Raw genomic sequence first — 16,764 nt, forward strand, 5'->3', positions numbered from 1 at the left:
GATCTGAGGCCTATTCTCTCCTATAGATGTGTGCACCTCTGAGTGTGTTAGAAGTAGCTCTCTAGTGGCACAGCAGTGTCATGGTACCCACTACAAAGAGTTTGTCTTGGCTGACCTGAGTGTGTCTGTATAAAGACGTGGAGTGGGTGTGCACTGTGGTCTGAGGGGGGAGGGGTGGAGTCGGGGAGACTGGAGGTAAGTCCAGAGTGAGTGAGGGAGTGAGTGAGGGGCCAGGGTCTGAGGGAGCCCAGGGCAAGTGTGGAGGTCTTGGGGGTGGGTGTGGGTGTGAATGGCAGCTCCCCTCCCCTTTCTTTCTGTTTTTTTTTTTTTTTTTTTTTTTTTTTTTTTTTTTAAGGGCCATACCTGCAGCATACAGAAGGTCCCAGTCTAGGGGTGGAATCAGAGCTACAGCTGCCAGCCTACACCACAGCCACAGCAATGCCAGATCTGAGCCACGTCTGTAACCTACATCACAGCTCATGGCAATGCCGGAGCCTTAACCCACTGAGTGAGGCCTGGGATTGAACCCCACATCCTCCTGGATACTAGTTGGGCTCATTACCGCTGAGCCACAACGGGAACTCTCCCCTCCCCTTTCCACCACACTCCCAGCCCTGCCTGCAGTACTGGCCAGAGCCGGGCCGGCAGCAGTATGGCCTCATGGAGGTGGAGTTCGTGTCGGGCACAGCAGATGAGGACTTGGTGGCCCGCGTTTTCCGGGTACAGAACATCTCTCGGGTGAGTGGTTGAGAACCTGGGTGGTGACTGGGTGGCCTTGAATGATCCTCTGGAAGTCCCCAGGGGGCCACATAACCCTGGTCATCTTGTCCTCTGGCTGACTGCTCTCGCCCCCAGCTGCAGGAGGGCCACCTGCTGGTGCGACACTTCCAGTTTCTGCGTTGGTCTGCGTACCGGGACACGCCTGACTCCAAGAAGGCCTTCCTGCACCTGCTGGCCGCGGTGGACAAGTGGCAGGCAGAGAGCGGGGACGGCCGCACCATCGTGCACTGCCTGTGAGTGCCAGCTGCCCTTGAGCTGGAGGAGGGGCCGGGGCACCACGGGGGCAGCGGCAGGGGTCCGTGTGAGAGAGGGCCTCAGGGCTGGCCCGAAAACTGAGCTCCCAGATAGCGAGGACTGGAGGCTGGCCAGCCAGGTGAGGCTGGCCCTACCTTCTCTGCCTTTCCAGGGTGTGGACTCAATCCTGAACACCTGCCCAGTACCCTCTGTGTATTGTTTGACTTTGCCAGTTTAATTAGAGAGAGTCCCGTCAGAATAGTTTAGCCCTGATTCAGCAGTACACTTTGTAAGCCAAGGAATTTTGTCCTTTGCTCCTGTCTGCCTGCATGTAACTAACTTCCTCCCTCCCTCCTTCCCTTCCTCCCACCCCCTCCTTCCTTCTCTTCCTTCCCTTCCTTCCATCATTCACACGCCTCATTCACACATTCATTTATTCACTCACATCTGAGTTCAGTCACTCCCTCCCCCCCTTACTGACCCTGCCCAGTGCACTTACTGACCCTGCCCAGTGTCAGGCTGGGCATGCAGGATGCGGGGACAGGGAGCTGAGGCAGGCAGGGCTGGCCCTTGAGGACTTTTGGTTCTACTGGGAGACACCCCTCAAAATGAGGGCGGAGGGCCTGGTCCATCCCCCATTTCCCAAGAGAAATTCCCTGGGTCACAGGGAACAGAGGCAGGAGAGGGCCAGGGGTGGGGCGAATAGGAGGGTCTCTGTGTGAGAGGCTGCGTCTATCAGTGTGTTTGCAGCCGCGTCTGTGTGACTGGGGGCGACTTAGTGTTCTCAGTGTTTTCTGTGCTGCTCTCCGGGTTTTGCTTGCTGCTCTGCAGCCCTCCTCTGGCTCTGGCTTTGTCTCAGTGTCTTTCTCCTGGAGTGGGTCTGTCTGGCTTTCTTGCTGTCAGATTCTGCTCTGTTCTCCTGGAAGCTCTGTCTTCCTAGGCACCTTCAGCTTAGAATGTGAGTCTTTTATCCTGACTCCGCCCCCTTAACTTTCTCATCCAGCCACTTATGCTGGGCCCCCGACCCCTCCCTCCTGGGCTCCCTGACCCCTCCTCTCTGGGTTCCCTGGCCCCGCCCCTCCCCCCTGGGCGCCCTCACCCCTCCCTCCTGGGCTCCTTGACCCCTCTTTTCTGGGTTCCCTGACACCTCCTTTCTGGATTCCCTGGCCCTGCTCTTCACCTTGGAGTTCGCCCTACCCCTCGAGCCCATCCCTAAATCTTTTTTGTGTGTCTCCCCTTAGAAATGGGGGCGGCCGCAGCGGCACCTTCTGCGCCTGCGCCACGGTCCTGGAGATGATCCGCTGCCACAACCTGGTGGATGTTTTCTTTGCTGCCAAAACGCTTAGGAACTACAAGCCCAATATGGTGGAGACCCTGGTGAGAGGCCACGTACCCTGTGCCCAGCCACTTTCAACTTTCTGGTCCATGCCCTGCCAGGCCTCTCAGCACCCCTCTCCCATATCTGGCCCCCACAGATGGGCCCTGGGTTCTAGCCCTGTGGTGCCAAAACGTTACCCCCATTTCTCCCCTTCTCCCCAGCGCCTGGCTAGGGCTCATGGCTGCCCTTGCTCCCCGGGCACTGGGAAGGGACCAGGCTGATGATTCCTCCTCTCCCTCTCCCCAGGATCAGTACCACTTTTGCTATGATGTGGCCCTGGAGTACCTGGAGGGGCTGGAGTCAAGATAGCAGGGGGGCCCCTGGCCTGGGGCACCCACTGCGCACTCAGGGCCAGGCCCACCATCCCGGACCGATGAGGAAGACCTGCGCCCCCGACTCTGCTCAGCCTCAGCCCCCCACGGGGAAAGCACCGGAGTGGGCGCTGGGCCATCTTGGTGTCCCCTTCCTCTGTGGGCAGGGCCTTTCGCCATGTCCGTGGACAGGCTGCGGGCCAAGGAGGAGCTTAGCAAAACAGCAGCCCAGCCCGCCTCCACAGGATCCTGCAGGCCTGTGCTCAGAGGCCTGGTACTGCCTGGCAGAGCGATGGGCTCAGTACTGCCAGCTCTGGGGGACCTGGGCCCAGCCCCTGGACTGCATCCAGCCCTTGGCAGAGATGAGCGAGGGCCCGTAGAGCATGTGCCAGGCCAGAGTTCCTACCCAGCTTGGCTCAACGTGGGTAGAGAGCGTGTTGGGGCCTGGCACCTAGCGTCCCATCCAGCCCAGCCCCCGAGGGTCCTGGGGAGACTGGGTTCTGCCCTGATTTGCCAGTGGGCACATCAGACTGGTCCTCTGAGGGGCAGCTTCAGCTCCCTCCCCCCTCCGCTGCCTTCCTGCAGCCCCGGGGATGTTTTGCTCATAATCCCCCCATTTCTGCTTCCCTGAATGTGCTCTGAGCATCCCTGAACCAGGATCTGCCCATCCCTACCCTGTCCTGTGTGGTGTCCCTTCCCTGCTTGACCCAATGTCTGCAGAATGAAGTCACCTTAGCCCCCTCTGCTGGAACTCTCAGGCCTCGCTGGCTGGGTCCTGCTCAGCCTGGGCTAGTGACAATCTGCAAGGCTGAGTGACAGCCCCTGGGGTTGAGGTCCCTGTGGCTCCTGGTCAGGCTACCCACTGGGAAGGGAGCACTGTTAAATCAGGGGTGCTCACCACCCCTAGAGTTTGGAGGAAGAAGGTATATTTTGGGATGGAGGATCAATGCTTTTTTTTGTTTATTTTGTTATTTTTTGATAGGTGGGTGGGACAGTCTCTTTAAAATGGGGCAGGCCACACCCCCATTCCGTGCCTCAGTTTCCCCATCTGTAAACTGTAGATATGACTACTGACCTACCTCGCAGGGGGCTGTGGGGAGGCATAAGCTGATGTTTGTAAAGCGCTTTGTAAATAAACGTGCTCTCTGAATGCCACAGGGCGCCCTTGTGTGTGTGTGACCAGCGTGCCTGGGGTCTGCTTGCCTGTCCCCAGCCTCCCAGGGCAGCCGAGGCTGGGGGTGGGGGGCCCTAGTCTGCCTCAGATTCTCCATCCATGAAATGGGAGGGGGGTATGGACCAGAGCACTGCTCAGGGACCTTCCACTTGCAGTGCTGGTTCCAAGGGACCTTGGCTGTTGCTCTCTCTGCCCTGGCCTCTGAAGTACTTAACCAGGCAGGGGGCTTTACCCTAAGACCTCCGAGGGCCAGAGCTGCCTCTTACCCCTGGGGACCTGGATCCAGGTTGAACTCTTCAGGGCCAGCTTAGGAGGCTCAGGCATTGGTGGCAGGCAGATGGTCCTCACCAGATGTGAGACCTTGGACAAATTACCCTGCTTCTCCTGGCCTTGGTTCCCCATCTGTAAAATGGGGACAGTTTTGTTAGGATGAGATGAGGGAGTGATTAAGTGCCAGCTGTGCTGAAAGAGCTCCATTTGAAACAATAGAGACAGGAGTTCCCATTGTGGCGCAGTGGAAACGATTCTGGTTAGGAACCATGAGGTTGCGGGTTTGATTCCTGGCCTTGCTCAGTGGGTTAAGGATCCAGCGTTGCTGTGAGCTGTGGTGTAGGTCACAGATGCAGCTTGGATCTGGCCTTGCTGTGGCTGAGGTATAGGCTGGCAGCTGCAGCTCCAATTTGACCCCTGAGCTGGGAACCTCCATATGCTGTGTGTATGGCCCTAAACATCATAAATAAATAAAAAAAAATACAATAAAAACACAACAGAGACAGGCACACATCTGGAGGGGGTGATTGTCCAGCCCGTTCCCAGCCTCTGACTGCCTTAGGGGGTGGAAGGGAGGAGGGGTGGGCTGGGCTGTCACTCCCAGCTCTGTCACAGACTTGCTGTGTGACTTGGGAAAGACATTTCCCATTTCTGGGCCTTAGTTTCTTCATATGAAAATTGGCTCTATTATGTACTGATTCTGTTCACAAAGTGGCTGTCTCTATGCCTCAGTTTCTTCACTGGCTAAAGGATATGACCTGTTGTAATGACCTTGCAATTCGACCTCCTTAAATGTGAATTTATTTATGTATTTATTTATTTAGTCTTTTTAGGACTGCCCCCCTGGTATATGGAGGTTCCAAGGCTAGGGGTCGAATCAAAGCTGTAGTCACTGGCCTATACCACAGCCACAGCAATGTCAGGTCAGAACCGTGTCTGTGACCTACCCCACAGCTCATGGCAGCGCCAGATCCTTAACCCACTGTGTGAGGTTAAGGATCAAACCCACATCCTCATGGATACTAATCAGGCTTGTTAACCACTGAACCACGATGGGAACTCCCTTTAATCTGAATTTTAAAAAATTTAGATAATTGTCCCACTTAGCTAGGGTGCACCCTGACCCCCTCACACTTATTTTGAATTGACCTTAACCAAGCCTTATCTGATGGGCCACAAATGTATGTCACAGATATTGGCCAAGCAATAGAGTGTGACTTGTTTTGACCCACAGACTGTAGCAGAATTGGCATCAAGCGAGCTTTGACTTCTAGACCTCGAGGGGCATTGCAGTGTGTGATTTTGCCCTCTTGACACTCTTGCCGTGTAATGAAGCCCGTCTAGCCTATTGGAAGATTTGAGGGCATGTGGAGAAGAACCAGTGTGTGGTAAACGAGGCCATCTTGGACTTTCCAGCCTGGCTGACCATTCAGGTGAGTGTACCTACATGGTTAAGCTTAGCAGAAACTGCCAAACCAACTCCCAGAGCTGGAAGTTGTTCTTTCTTTTAGGCCAGTAATTTTGGGGATTGTTTGTTATGCAGCGAAAGCTAACTGATACATATGTGTCCAGTGCAGTGGGTCAGTGGCCCTGCTTCTCCGTCCATCTGGTGCTGAGTTCTTTGAGGACAGCAAGTGTTTCGGTGTTCATCTGATTGTATCCATCACCCAGCAACTTGGAGCAACCTGATGCTCAAGAAATGTTGGCATGAGGGTGGGGGGGAGAGGGGTGTGGTTCTGCCTGTCTGACCAGTGGCCTCACGTGGCCTTTCATAAGAGCTGGGAAGGTGGGCTGTGTATTAGGAGGAGCACCAGCTCCAGACTCAACAAGCCAAGCTCCCACCTCGGCTCCACATCCCCCAGCTGGTGACCTTGCTCAAGCCCTGAACCCCTCCAGGTTCAGTTTCTTAATCTAGAAAATAGACATAACAATACCTACTTGCATGATTGGCTCTGAGGTCTAGAGGTAAAATGTTTAAAAAGAATTGGCACATCCCCTGGTAATGTCATTGGCCCTTGGTAAGTGCCATCTATGTCATAAACTGGAGTCCCTGAAATCCCACGATCTGCAGCCTTTGTCTCCTAATCTACACAACAGTCCTTACAATGGGAGTCACTCCCCCTTCATTTTAGAGAGAAGGAAACTGAGGTTCAGGGAGGCAGTTTCCTCACCTATGGTCACAGCCATTGCACGGCAGAGCCCCGACTTGAACTTGAGCTCGCCTCAGGTTGACTCCAAAGCCCGGGCCTATAACTGCCCTGCTCTGTGGCCTGTGGGGGGTGGGGTGCTGAAAGCCAGGGGATCCCTTGATGCAACACCAAATGGTACTCAGTGACTTGGGCCCTGGTTTTCAAATGGTGTGCAATGTGTCAGAGACAGGGGCCTCTGGGACAAGGTAGCCTGAAGCACAGGAAGATGAATGGTCCAGCGTGGCTGTGCCCAGAGCCTCAGGCAGAGCAGATGTGGGGCAGAGCCCCCACTCATCCCACCCCAGGAAATAGGATTTCTACAAGCGCACACGGCCAGCTGCCTATTAACTGCCAGGAGCTAAATTTTTTTCTTTATGTCAATAATAAGTCTGGCTGTGGGAACCTGCCAAGGCAGTGATTACTTCTCACAGCCTCTCTGCCGGCCCCTGATTGGGACATGTTCTATATCCCGGGCATCTGGGAGGTGGAGCCGTGACGTTGACAGATTTGGAACCTATTAGCAAGGCCCTAACTGAGAGTGGGGCCTGGCTGCTCCTGTCACTGAGCTCCCGCTGACCTCCCCTGGTAACCTCTGCTGGACAGGCACTTAATAGACCCCCCCCATGACCCCACCGGGGCAGAGGGCAGAGCAGAAATAAGGGTGTCGTTATGTGGCCAGAACCTACCTTGTGATGATGAGGTGGCGGGAGCAGGGACGCTGGCATCCAAGGCGCTTGTCCACTGGCTCCCTTGCGAGGCATTGAGGCCACTTCCGTGAGGCTCAGGCCTCATCCGCGAGGTGGGAGAGGAAAGAACACGGGCCGTGGTGCTCAGGCAGCAGGAGGCTGGGCAGTGCCGATGGGATTGCAAGGATCTCTGGTTTCAGCAGGTTCAAGCCAAGCTACGTCCTGTTGGCGGAGGGCGAGGGCCTTGGCCGTGGTGATGTGAAAAATTACTTAGGCCTCCCAGGGAGTGTTGCCACCTGCTCGGTGTGGGTTGTCCTGTCGGTCTCCAAGGAAGCCAGTGAGGCAGGTACCGATGTCATCCCCATTTTAAAGGTCAGGAGCGTGAGGCTCAGGGAGCTCCAGCCACCTGCCCAAGGTCACAGAGCCGTAGCGTGACTGACAAACAGCGGCAGCCTGAGTGATTGCTGAAAACAAACATGCCAGGTCCCGGCACCGACCTGCTCAGACCCTCCGTAACTTTGAATCGCTGTGTGAGCGAGCTGAGCTCCTGGCCACGACCTCCTGACCTCCGAGGCCAGCCTGATGGGTCTCCTCCCTCTTCTGCCCGGTCCCTCCTGATGCTCCTTTGCTCCTTCGGGCCTCATAGTTCCTCACGGCTCCCAGCTCTCTGCCCAGGTGCCCTCTGCCAGTCTCTTCGTAGCTGGTCCTTCTTGGTGTCCCGGTCCCAGCTCAGATGGGCCCCCGAGAGGCCCTCCCTGACTGCCCTCCCTGCCCCAGCGTCCTTTCTCAGTGCCCCTGCCCTCCCTGGCATGTCCCTCCTCGCTTTCCCACTGTGGGCAGTGAGCGTGCTTGTTCTTTGCTTATTTGTTCGCTGTCTCGCCCTCCAGATGGTGAGAGGCACGCACCTTGGGGATCCCCTCCTCCTGTGGCCCCTGCACCTGGACACTGCCTGGCATGTGCCAGACACTCAATGAGCATCTATTGAACAAGTGAGCAGGACTTGAACTCAGGCCTGTCTTGCTCCAGAGCACATACTCTGAAGCACATTACTCTTAGCCTTCCAGGTGGTCAAAGGGCTTGATGCCGTTGGGGGCCTGCTTCCAGTGCTGGCTTGGCCACTCCCATGCTATGTTGCCTTGGGTAATCATCTGCCTCTCTGGGGCTCAGCCTCCTGATCTGTCCTGTGAGAGAGTGGAACCAGATGGGGCACTGCTGGCTCAACATTAGTGACAAGGACCCCAGCATTGCTCGATGGTGAGGCCAGGCCACTGGCCAAAGCATCTGCTCTTTGAGTCTGGTGAAACCTTGGGTGTAGTTTGGGGTTTGGTCTGAAGGGCCTGGGCATCTCCCTGGGTAAGTCCTTGGATTCTATTTAATAACAGACGTTATCCCTAACCTCCCCAGCAACCCTGAGGTTGATATTACCAAAAATATTTGATAGATGAGGAAACAGGCTCAGAGTGCCTGGTAAGGCGAATGGCTTAAGGTCACACGGCTCCCAAGGAGCCGGGACAGAATTCGTCCTGGCTCATTGACTTGACCAATGACCTCACTTGACTCCAAAGCCCTTGCTCTTGTAATCCTCACAGAAATTCTGGAAAATCTGAACCTGAACCATATTAACTACTTGCAATTTCTCTTGTCCATGGATCAGTCTTCCGTCTCAACATTCACTCAAGCCAGGCTCATCTACAGATGACCACAGACAGGCTTAGCTGAGGTCCACCATCCAACAGCCTCCCAGACTCACCTTGCAGACCTGCTGATGATGCTGTTGAATGGATGTTTGAATGTCAGTTGCATCTGCAGATGGGCGGAGGGGTGGCCTGGGTCAGCAGCAGCCAAGGAGCTGAGAAAGCCTCCTTGAGAAAAAATGAAATGCATCTCAAGTCACTTCCTACTTACTCCCAGGGGTGGGAAGAGGGAACCTGTCCAGGAATTTTTCTTTCTGTTCATTTGAAAGCTGAACAATGTGGCTTTATGAGCTGTGTTTATTATGTGACTGCCTTCTCTTTTTCTAAATTTTTAAATAATTTTTTTTATTTTTTTGCTGCCTCTTTTTGAAGAGAGCTGGGGACAGAGTTCACTCTCCAGGGCTCCAGCCTCTGTCAGCCCCTCTCCCGTCAAAGGCAGAGAAACCCTTGCCCCTCTGGCCTCTTTCCCTGACGGACCCTCTGCTCCCTTCAATGCCTGTCTCTCTCCCAAAGCCAGTTTTCTTTTTTTTTTTTTCCATCTCTGAGCTTCAACTACACCCTTCTTTGCCCTGCTATGAGATACTAGAGCTGGACCCTGTAATCAGTTCTTTCACCAGCTGGAGCAATGTTAGGCTTTGTCAGTAGGGGGCGCTAGAAGGACACTGTAATGTGATGGCAGGAGGGCACGACTCTTTCAGGTTTTGATCTTTCATCCTTTTTTTTTTTCTTCAGTACAGAAGCCACGACCTATGGGCCACTCCAGACGTACCCTCAGGGTTCACTCTCCAGAGGGCCGCTTCTACAGACCAGGGCTAGCCCACAATCCCTGGCAAATTTCTTAGCCACTAGAGGCTGCTTGTTCGTGTGGTCCTCACATCCTTACTGAAGAGGTCTGAATCTCAGGCCTGGGGGAGGACTTCCTCCTCCATCTTTTAGTTTCATCATTACTCAATCTCCCTCAGCCTAGACATTTTAACTGCCCTTTATTTTTTCTTTCTTTCTTTTTTTTTTTGCATACCACTTTTTCTTCTGAGTGTTTCTTTCTTGCTGCTTTCAGGTCCCTTAGAATCCTCTTTGACCCCTGGTAGTAATTAACTACCCTTTTGCTAGGTAACAATTCTTTATGTTAAAATTTCCATGCTCAAATTATGGGTTCTGAACTCCGCTGAATTCTAGTTGATATAGAATTGGGAGCAAGGGTGGTCCTGGGAGACAGATGCTCAAAGATGGGATTTTGATTGGCTTCCTTGTGCCCTGGGGCTTAAGCACAGTGTGGCTCCTTGCCAACAGGGCAAGGAATGGTGTGCTAGGAATCCACAGCCTATTGGCCTCATAATTACGCTATCACCTGTGATAGATTTTGATGCAATGCCAACTGAAGCATGTATCTGGGGAGCCCCAGTGACTAGTGCACCTGACCATCATTTCAGTAATTATGACTGTGAAGACTGTGGCGTGAGATGGAGTCTTGAATGCACGGGACACTTACTTGAAAGAAAATGATAAGTTCAGGTCATTTAATTCTCAGCTCAAATCATGGTTTGAGAACCACTGAGCTTCCATGGCATCTTTAAAAGAATCTTATTTCAGGTAGCCACAGGGATGATATTGCTGAAAATAAAATATGAAATGTAATGGTGTGGGTCACAGAATTTAAATGTCAGTTGAATTTATGGCATTGCCAAGTTTCTCACATGAGCGTTTGGACCAAAGTTAGGAAGAATGGGATCCTGAAACATCTGGTGGAGACATCTGTTTGGCCTCAGATGAAATGGAGAGCCACTCGGAGGCTCCCTTTACTAAGGGAAAGAACTCTCCCTCTTGTTTCTGAAGTGACTAATTTTCCTTTGTTGGAAAACCCTGTGATATGGGGCAGATGGCTTGAAAGGAGATGACCATTCTTCTCAAGACATAACACAAGCACCCTTTGTTGTTCAAACCATAACAAAGGTCACATCTCAGCAGGCTCCAAGGGGTCAGGGACACACTGCAATCCAGGAGGAGAAAGTTTATGCAATAGAAGAATGGCAAGATTTTACATAACTCTGGGGAATATATATGGAAGTTGATTCTAAAGGTGAATGATAAAACTAAGTCATTCTGAATTCATGGATGTGGAGTTGGGTTTAATGTCTCAGCTTGTGCGGCTGAAGGTGGTGCTAACATTTTAGTTGGTTGACAAAAACATGGACTTGAAAATGGCTTCCATTCAATGAATGGAGATGCTAGAGTTTCCATGGAATAGTATGAAAGCAGGGCTTCAAAGGCTTAAGGATAGAGGATTTTGGAGGGGATTTATTGTGTGTGACCTGCACAGCCACACCTAAACTATGTTCTGTGGAAATTCCAAGAAGATACTTTCCTAAACTGGGCTTTGCAAAACCTATTAGTGAGATGAGGACCTACATCCTCAAGAAACACTGGGGATGTTCACCTTTGTAAGTCAGGTGTTATGATGAGGTATGCTGTCATTCAGGTGGGCTCTCTGATTTCATGGGGATGGTAGGATCCTGGAGTGGCAGCACTTAATAGCCAAAGACTATTGAGTGCATTTACCATAAGTGGCAGCAGGGATGTAACAGTAATGAGAATGCCTTGGCCAACAGAAATCTTTGGTACTGACTAATTGATCAATGCATCCCTAGGAAGAAAGGAAGGAAGTAGGCAGACAGCCTATTAGAGTATTGCTTGATTGCACAACAGAACAAACCAACCACAGGTGGCCAAAACCTGAGTTGACTCATCACATTGAAGAATTGTGGCCTCCCTTCTGTTTTGAGACATATCAATGTCCCTTATTTAAAGAGGCCAGGTCCCTTGAGAAGCTTCCTGCAACAGTGTTATGAGTATATACCATAAATCTTCCTCCAAGCCTTCACCTAAGGGACCTGTGGCTGTTTTCTCGATGACTGCACCAGGAAAAGAAGGTCCTCAGTCCATTGGAGATTACTAGACACTGCTCTGAATTTATGGGAATTTCTGAGGATGCAAAATGCCACTGAGGAGCACCCGTTAAAGTGAAAACTTAAGAACTCAGGTGATAGCTAACTCAGGTGTGTCCAGTGGGTCACTTCCCCAGTTCCTGAATGTATAATTGAAATAGACATACTTGGCCACTGGAAGAATTCCCACTTTGTGTCTCTGACTCATGAAATGAGGGCAGTTTTGGAAAAAAAGGACTAAATGCAAGTTCTTGGAACTTCTTCTTTCTACCATAAGAGTAAGTTGGAATCAATTCTCTATCTCTGGGGAAATTGATGAAGACTGAAATATACAGAGGTGGTGGAATTCCAGCTGTGGCGCAGTGGAAATGAATTTGACTAGTATCCATGAGGATGCAAGTTTGATCCCTGGCTTCACTCAGTGGGTTGGGAATCTGGTGCTGCTGTGAGCTATGGTGTAGGTCGCAGATGTGGCTTGGATCCGTTGTTGCTGTGGCTGTGGTGTAGGCCAGCATCTATACCTCTGATTCGACCCCTAGCTTGGGAACTTCCATATGCTGTGGGTATAGCCCTGAAAAAAAAAAGTGAAAAAGAGAAGCAAAATATATATATATATATATATACATACACACACACAGAGGTGGTGAGTCCTATCCTGTTCCCATTTAAATTGCTTGTTTAGCTTGTGTAGACATTTGGTGAGTGAATGACTAGATTCTTCATCCTCTTTACCAGGTGGTGACTCCAAATGCAGCTACTCTCCCAGATACAGTATCTTTACTGGAGCAACTTACTATGGCTTTTGGTGCACAGTCATTGACATAGATATTGCCTTTTTCTCCAAACCAATTTGTGAGGACCACCAAAACAAGCTTTCCTTTACCTGGAAAGGCTGGCAATACACCTTCACAGTCTTGCTGCAGAGCTAAGTCAGATCTCTTGTCTTCTTCCATTACATAGTCCACAGATAATGTGATCATCTTGACATTCCATGAAGCATCACACTGGTGCAATACACTGATGACAAACTTATTGCATTTGATGAAGAGGAGGCAGCAAGAACAATATATATGAATGAGAGGGTGAGAAATAAATGCCACAACATTTCATAAGTCCATTATCTCAGTGAAATTTCTGAGGGTTCAATAGTTTGGAACATGTTGAGATATCCTCCCCAAGGTGAAAATCAAGTTGCTGCACTTTATTCTACTTACTTCAAAAGAAGGTGCAGCCCTTGGCAGGATTTTCTCTTTTGGAGGGAAAATATGTCACATTTATGTGTGTTTCTTTAACCCATGGACCCAAATCCCTGCAAGACAGTGAGTTTTGAGTGGGAACCAAATAAAAAGAAGGTTCTGTGGCAAGCTGAGTCTTCAGTGCATGTCCTTCTCCCACTTGGCCCCTATAATCCAGTAGGTCTAATGATTATCAAAGATTTTTTATAGCAAATAAAAAAGTATAGTCTCAGGCAAGCCCCCAAAGGGGGATCACAGTGCAGACTTCTGGGATTTTAGAGTTAATCTAGTCCCTCTAATGCAGATAACACTTTTTATTCTGGGAAATAGCTTCTAGCTTTCTCCTAGACTGTGGTAAGGGACTAGATGCCTAACTATGGTACAGCAGGTGACCACGGAGCCTGAGATCCCCATTCAGGATTCCCCTGACACAGCTAGCCATAAATTTAACTTTGTGTAGCAGCAATCTATCATTAGATTGGTGTGGTATGAAAGAGACCATGCTTGGGCAAGTCTGGAAGATAAGAGTTAGTTGTATGGGTTAATGACTCAGTCTCTTGCCTCATTGCCTCCCCTTCTTCAAATCATGCCCAATATCTTTGTGGGGAGTTCCTTATGGCCAGTAAGCTGAGGAATACAAACTTGAGCTTGGCTTGCAGATGGTGCTACATGATCTGTTAGAACCACCGCAAACGGAAGACCGCAACGTTACAACTGCAGGGGGATGACCCTGAGGGACAGTGGTGAAGAAAAATCTTTTCAGTGGGTAGAACCTTAAGCAGTATATTTGGTTGTCTGTTTAGGAGTTAGATATGGCCAGAAGTATGAATCTACACTGATTTATGAGCAATTGTTGATGGATGATTTGGCTGGATGGTCAGGGACTTGGAAGGAATGGGGCTGGAAGAATGGCGACAAGGAGTTCTGGGGAAGAGGTATGTGGATGGACTCTTCGGAATGGGCATAGACTTGAAGATTTATGCCCCATGTGAGTGCTCATTCAAGGGAATCTTGCACTGGCAGCTTTCAATCATCAGGTGAACAATACGTCATACTTTGCAGTTGTCATTTACCCTGTTTATCAGTTATCCCTGTTCTTCTTTGATGGTATTGTGAATAAAGGGTCCATAGTGGCAGGGATGGAGGATATACATGGGATCAAAAGTGTGAATGTCTCCTTACTAAGGACTGCTTAGGATGCTACCACTGCTGGGTGCTCAATCTTTCAACAGGAAAGACCAATATGAGCCCATGATACGGCACCATTCCCTAGACAGACTAGCCATTTACCTGGTGGCAGGTTGATTTCATTGTGTCTCCTCCATCATGAATGGGGTAGAGATAATTCCTTGTTAGCACAGGAGTTTTTTTTCTGGATATTGATTTTTGGTTCACACCACGATCTAAAAGTACTTACAGAATGTCTCATCCCCCACCATTGCGTTCTACCCAGGATTGCCTCTTCTCAAGGAATTCATTTCATAACAAAGGAAGTGCAGCCATAGGCTCATGCCCATGGAATTAATTGGTTTTGCGATATGACTCATTGCCTGGAAGAGGATGGCCTCATTGAAAGGTGGAATGGCATATTGAAGGCTTAGGTATGGCACTAGTTGGCAGACAAGCCCTGAAAAGAGGCAATAGATGCTTTGAATCAGACACCATTGTGTGATGCTGCCTCCTTCATCATTAGCCTATATGGACCCATTAATCAAGGTGTGGAAATGGGAGGGTTCTGTGTCAGTCAAAGTCCAACCAGGAGACAGAAACCACATTAAATTAACTAAAGAGGAACAAAAAAGAACTCTAAAGAATACCATTAAGGAGTTCCCATCATGGTGCATTGGAAACGAATCTGACTAGGAACCACGAGGTTGCGGGTTCGATCCCTGGCCTCACTCAATGCGTTAAGGATCCAGCATTGCTGTGAGCTCTGGTGTAGGTCACAGATGTGGCTCAGATCCCGTGTTGCTGTGGCTCTGGCGTAGGCCAGTGGCTACAGCTCCGATTAGACCCCTAGACTGGGAACCTCCATATGCCATGGGTGCAGCCCCAAAAAGACAAAAAAAAAAAAAAGAATACCATTAAGGAGTTCCTGTCATGGCTCAGTGGTAACGAACCCGACTAGTATCTACGAGGATGCGGGTTCAATCCCTGACCTTGCTCAGTGGGTTAAGGATCCAGTGTTGCTGTGAGCTGTGGTGTAGGTCACAGACACAGCTCAGAACCCACATTGCTGTGGCCGTGGTGTAGGCTGGCAGCTGTAGCTTCAATTCATCTCCTAGCCTGGGAATTTCCGTATGCTGAGGGTGCATCCCTAAAAAAGACGAAAGAGAGAGAGAGAGACACACCACTAAGATTGAAGGAGTACATGCAAGGAATGAAATTGGGGAGGGAGGGAGGGTCCTCTCCATGGGTGGAATTCAGACCATTGGCCAGAGTGTGGATGCTGCCCCTTGGATAGAAGACAATTTCCCTGGGTTGTCCAGGCCAGATGTGGTCTAATGGTGGTCCAGTGTCAGTGGGCAGAGAATGGCTTGATGAGGTGCTGATGAAATTCAGAATTTGCCTATGGGGACTGCTGTTGAACTTGCTGAGAAGCCTATGGGGAACTAGCTGCTAAGAAGTTTCCCACAGAGCCGGGGGCTGCTTCTCACCATTGGGAAGGTTCTCGGAAGTGAGCTGGGGGGTCTATCAATTTTGGCTTTGAGAAGCCAGCTGTGGGGTTGCTGTTGAATCCACTAGGGGTGTGCTCCGCTGAGTGTCCTGCATGCAGCCTGGTGCTGCAGCAGCAAGAAACAGAGTTTACTGGACTCAGACAGAGTGTCCTGTGTCTTGCCAGTACCATCTATTGAAAAAGACTGACATCATGCTTGTAAGGAAAGATGTTCTAGTACCACACGCAGGCCCTGATAGGTGGATTTGGAACTGAGAAGCAATAAAGGGCAACTGGCACTTCTCACTGTCATTCTTTAAAACCATTTTTAAATTGAAGTATAATGGATTTACAATGTTGTGTTAATTTCTCCTGTATAGCAAAGTGACTCATTTATGCACATATATATACACATATGTTCTTTATATATATATATATACTCATACATATATATTTATATATTCTTTTTCATTATTTCACTGTCATTCTTAATTCCCACTTGCAGAATTTTTGCTTCTTCTTTTTCTTTTTATGGCCATACCTGTGGCATATGGAAGTACCTGCAGCATATGGAAGTTTCTGGGCTACGGGTCGAATTGGAGCTGCAGCTGCCAGCCTACACCACAGCTGTGGCAACACTGGATCCATGCTGCTTCTGCGACCTACACCGCAGCTTGCGGCAATGCTGGATCTTTAACCCACTGAGCAAGGCCAGGGATCAAATCCATATCCTCATGGACACCATGTCAGGTGCATGTGGATACCCGCTGAGCCACAACGGGAACTCCAGAATTGTTTCTTCTTATTATAGCAAATTTCAGCTTTCCTGGTTTGGAGATCTTTGTTCCTGAGGGGGCATATTAGAGGGTACAACAATGATTACAGTGAACTGAAGGATGAGATGGCCATGGAGTCATTTGAGATCTTTGTGTTACTGAACTAACACTGAAGCCCCCAAAGGATTACTGAACTGGATAGAACGATGGATCCTGATTGCCAAGGGGAAGCTGGATTGCTGCTACACAAGGAGAGTACCGAGAACCATGTGTAGAACTCCAGAGATTCTCTGGGGCACGGCTTAATACGTCCAAGTCCAACTGTAAATATTAATGTAAAACTCCAGCAACCCCCCCAAAAGCAGAATGACTGAGGATTCATACCATTCAGAAATGAAGTTTTGGTGTTCATTTCTCCTGGTTAAAAAAGAAAACAGCT

The 16,764-nt window shown here is 50.2% G+C and overlaps 1 protein-coding gene across 19 annotated transcripts in view; it reads left to right on the forward strand.

Annotated features, from left to right (window-relative positions):
* The window catches only part of PTPRU (protein tyrosine phosphatase receptor type U), a 90,379-nt gene extending 86,521 nt beyond the window's left edge, over positions 1 to 3,858 (forward strand). For 14 of the 19 annotated variants that reach the window (XM_021095724.2, XM_021095725.2, XM_021095728.2 and 11 more), the window contains 4 exons: positions 613 to 738; positions 856 to 1,013; positions 2,256 to 2,391; positions 2,639 to 3,858. In XM_021095724.2, the coding sequence (XP_020951383.2) occupies positions 613 to 738; positions 856 to 1,013; positions 2,256 to 2,391; positions 2,639 to 2,701 (483 nt within the window). In that variant the 3' untranslated portion in view covers positions 2,702 to 3,858. The remainder of the gene's footprint in view (positions 1 to 612; positions 739 to 855; positions 1,014 to 2,255; positions 2,392 to 2,638) is intronic. The other 5 variants (XR_014807360.1, XR_014807361.1, XR_014807362.1 and 2 more) reach the window with 1 other exon arrangement.
* The last annotated feature ends 12,906 nt before the right edge of the window (positions 3,859 to 16,764 follow it).

The sequence above is a fragment of the Sus scrofa genome, chromosome 6 (genome assembly GCF_054392235.1).
Source record: "Sus scrofa isolate SSC_HxYL_T2T_F1_AM1 chromosome 6, Sscrofa_HxYL_maternal_Yorkshire_Landrace_v2.0, whole genome shotgun sequence".
Taxonomy (NCBI): Eukaryota; Metazoa; Chordata; class Mammalia; order Artiodactyla; family Suidae; genus Sus; species Sus scrofa.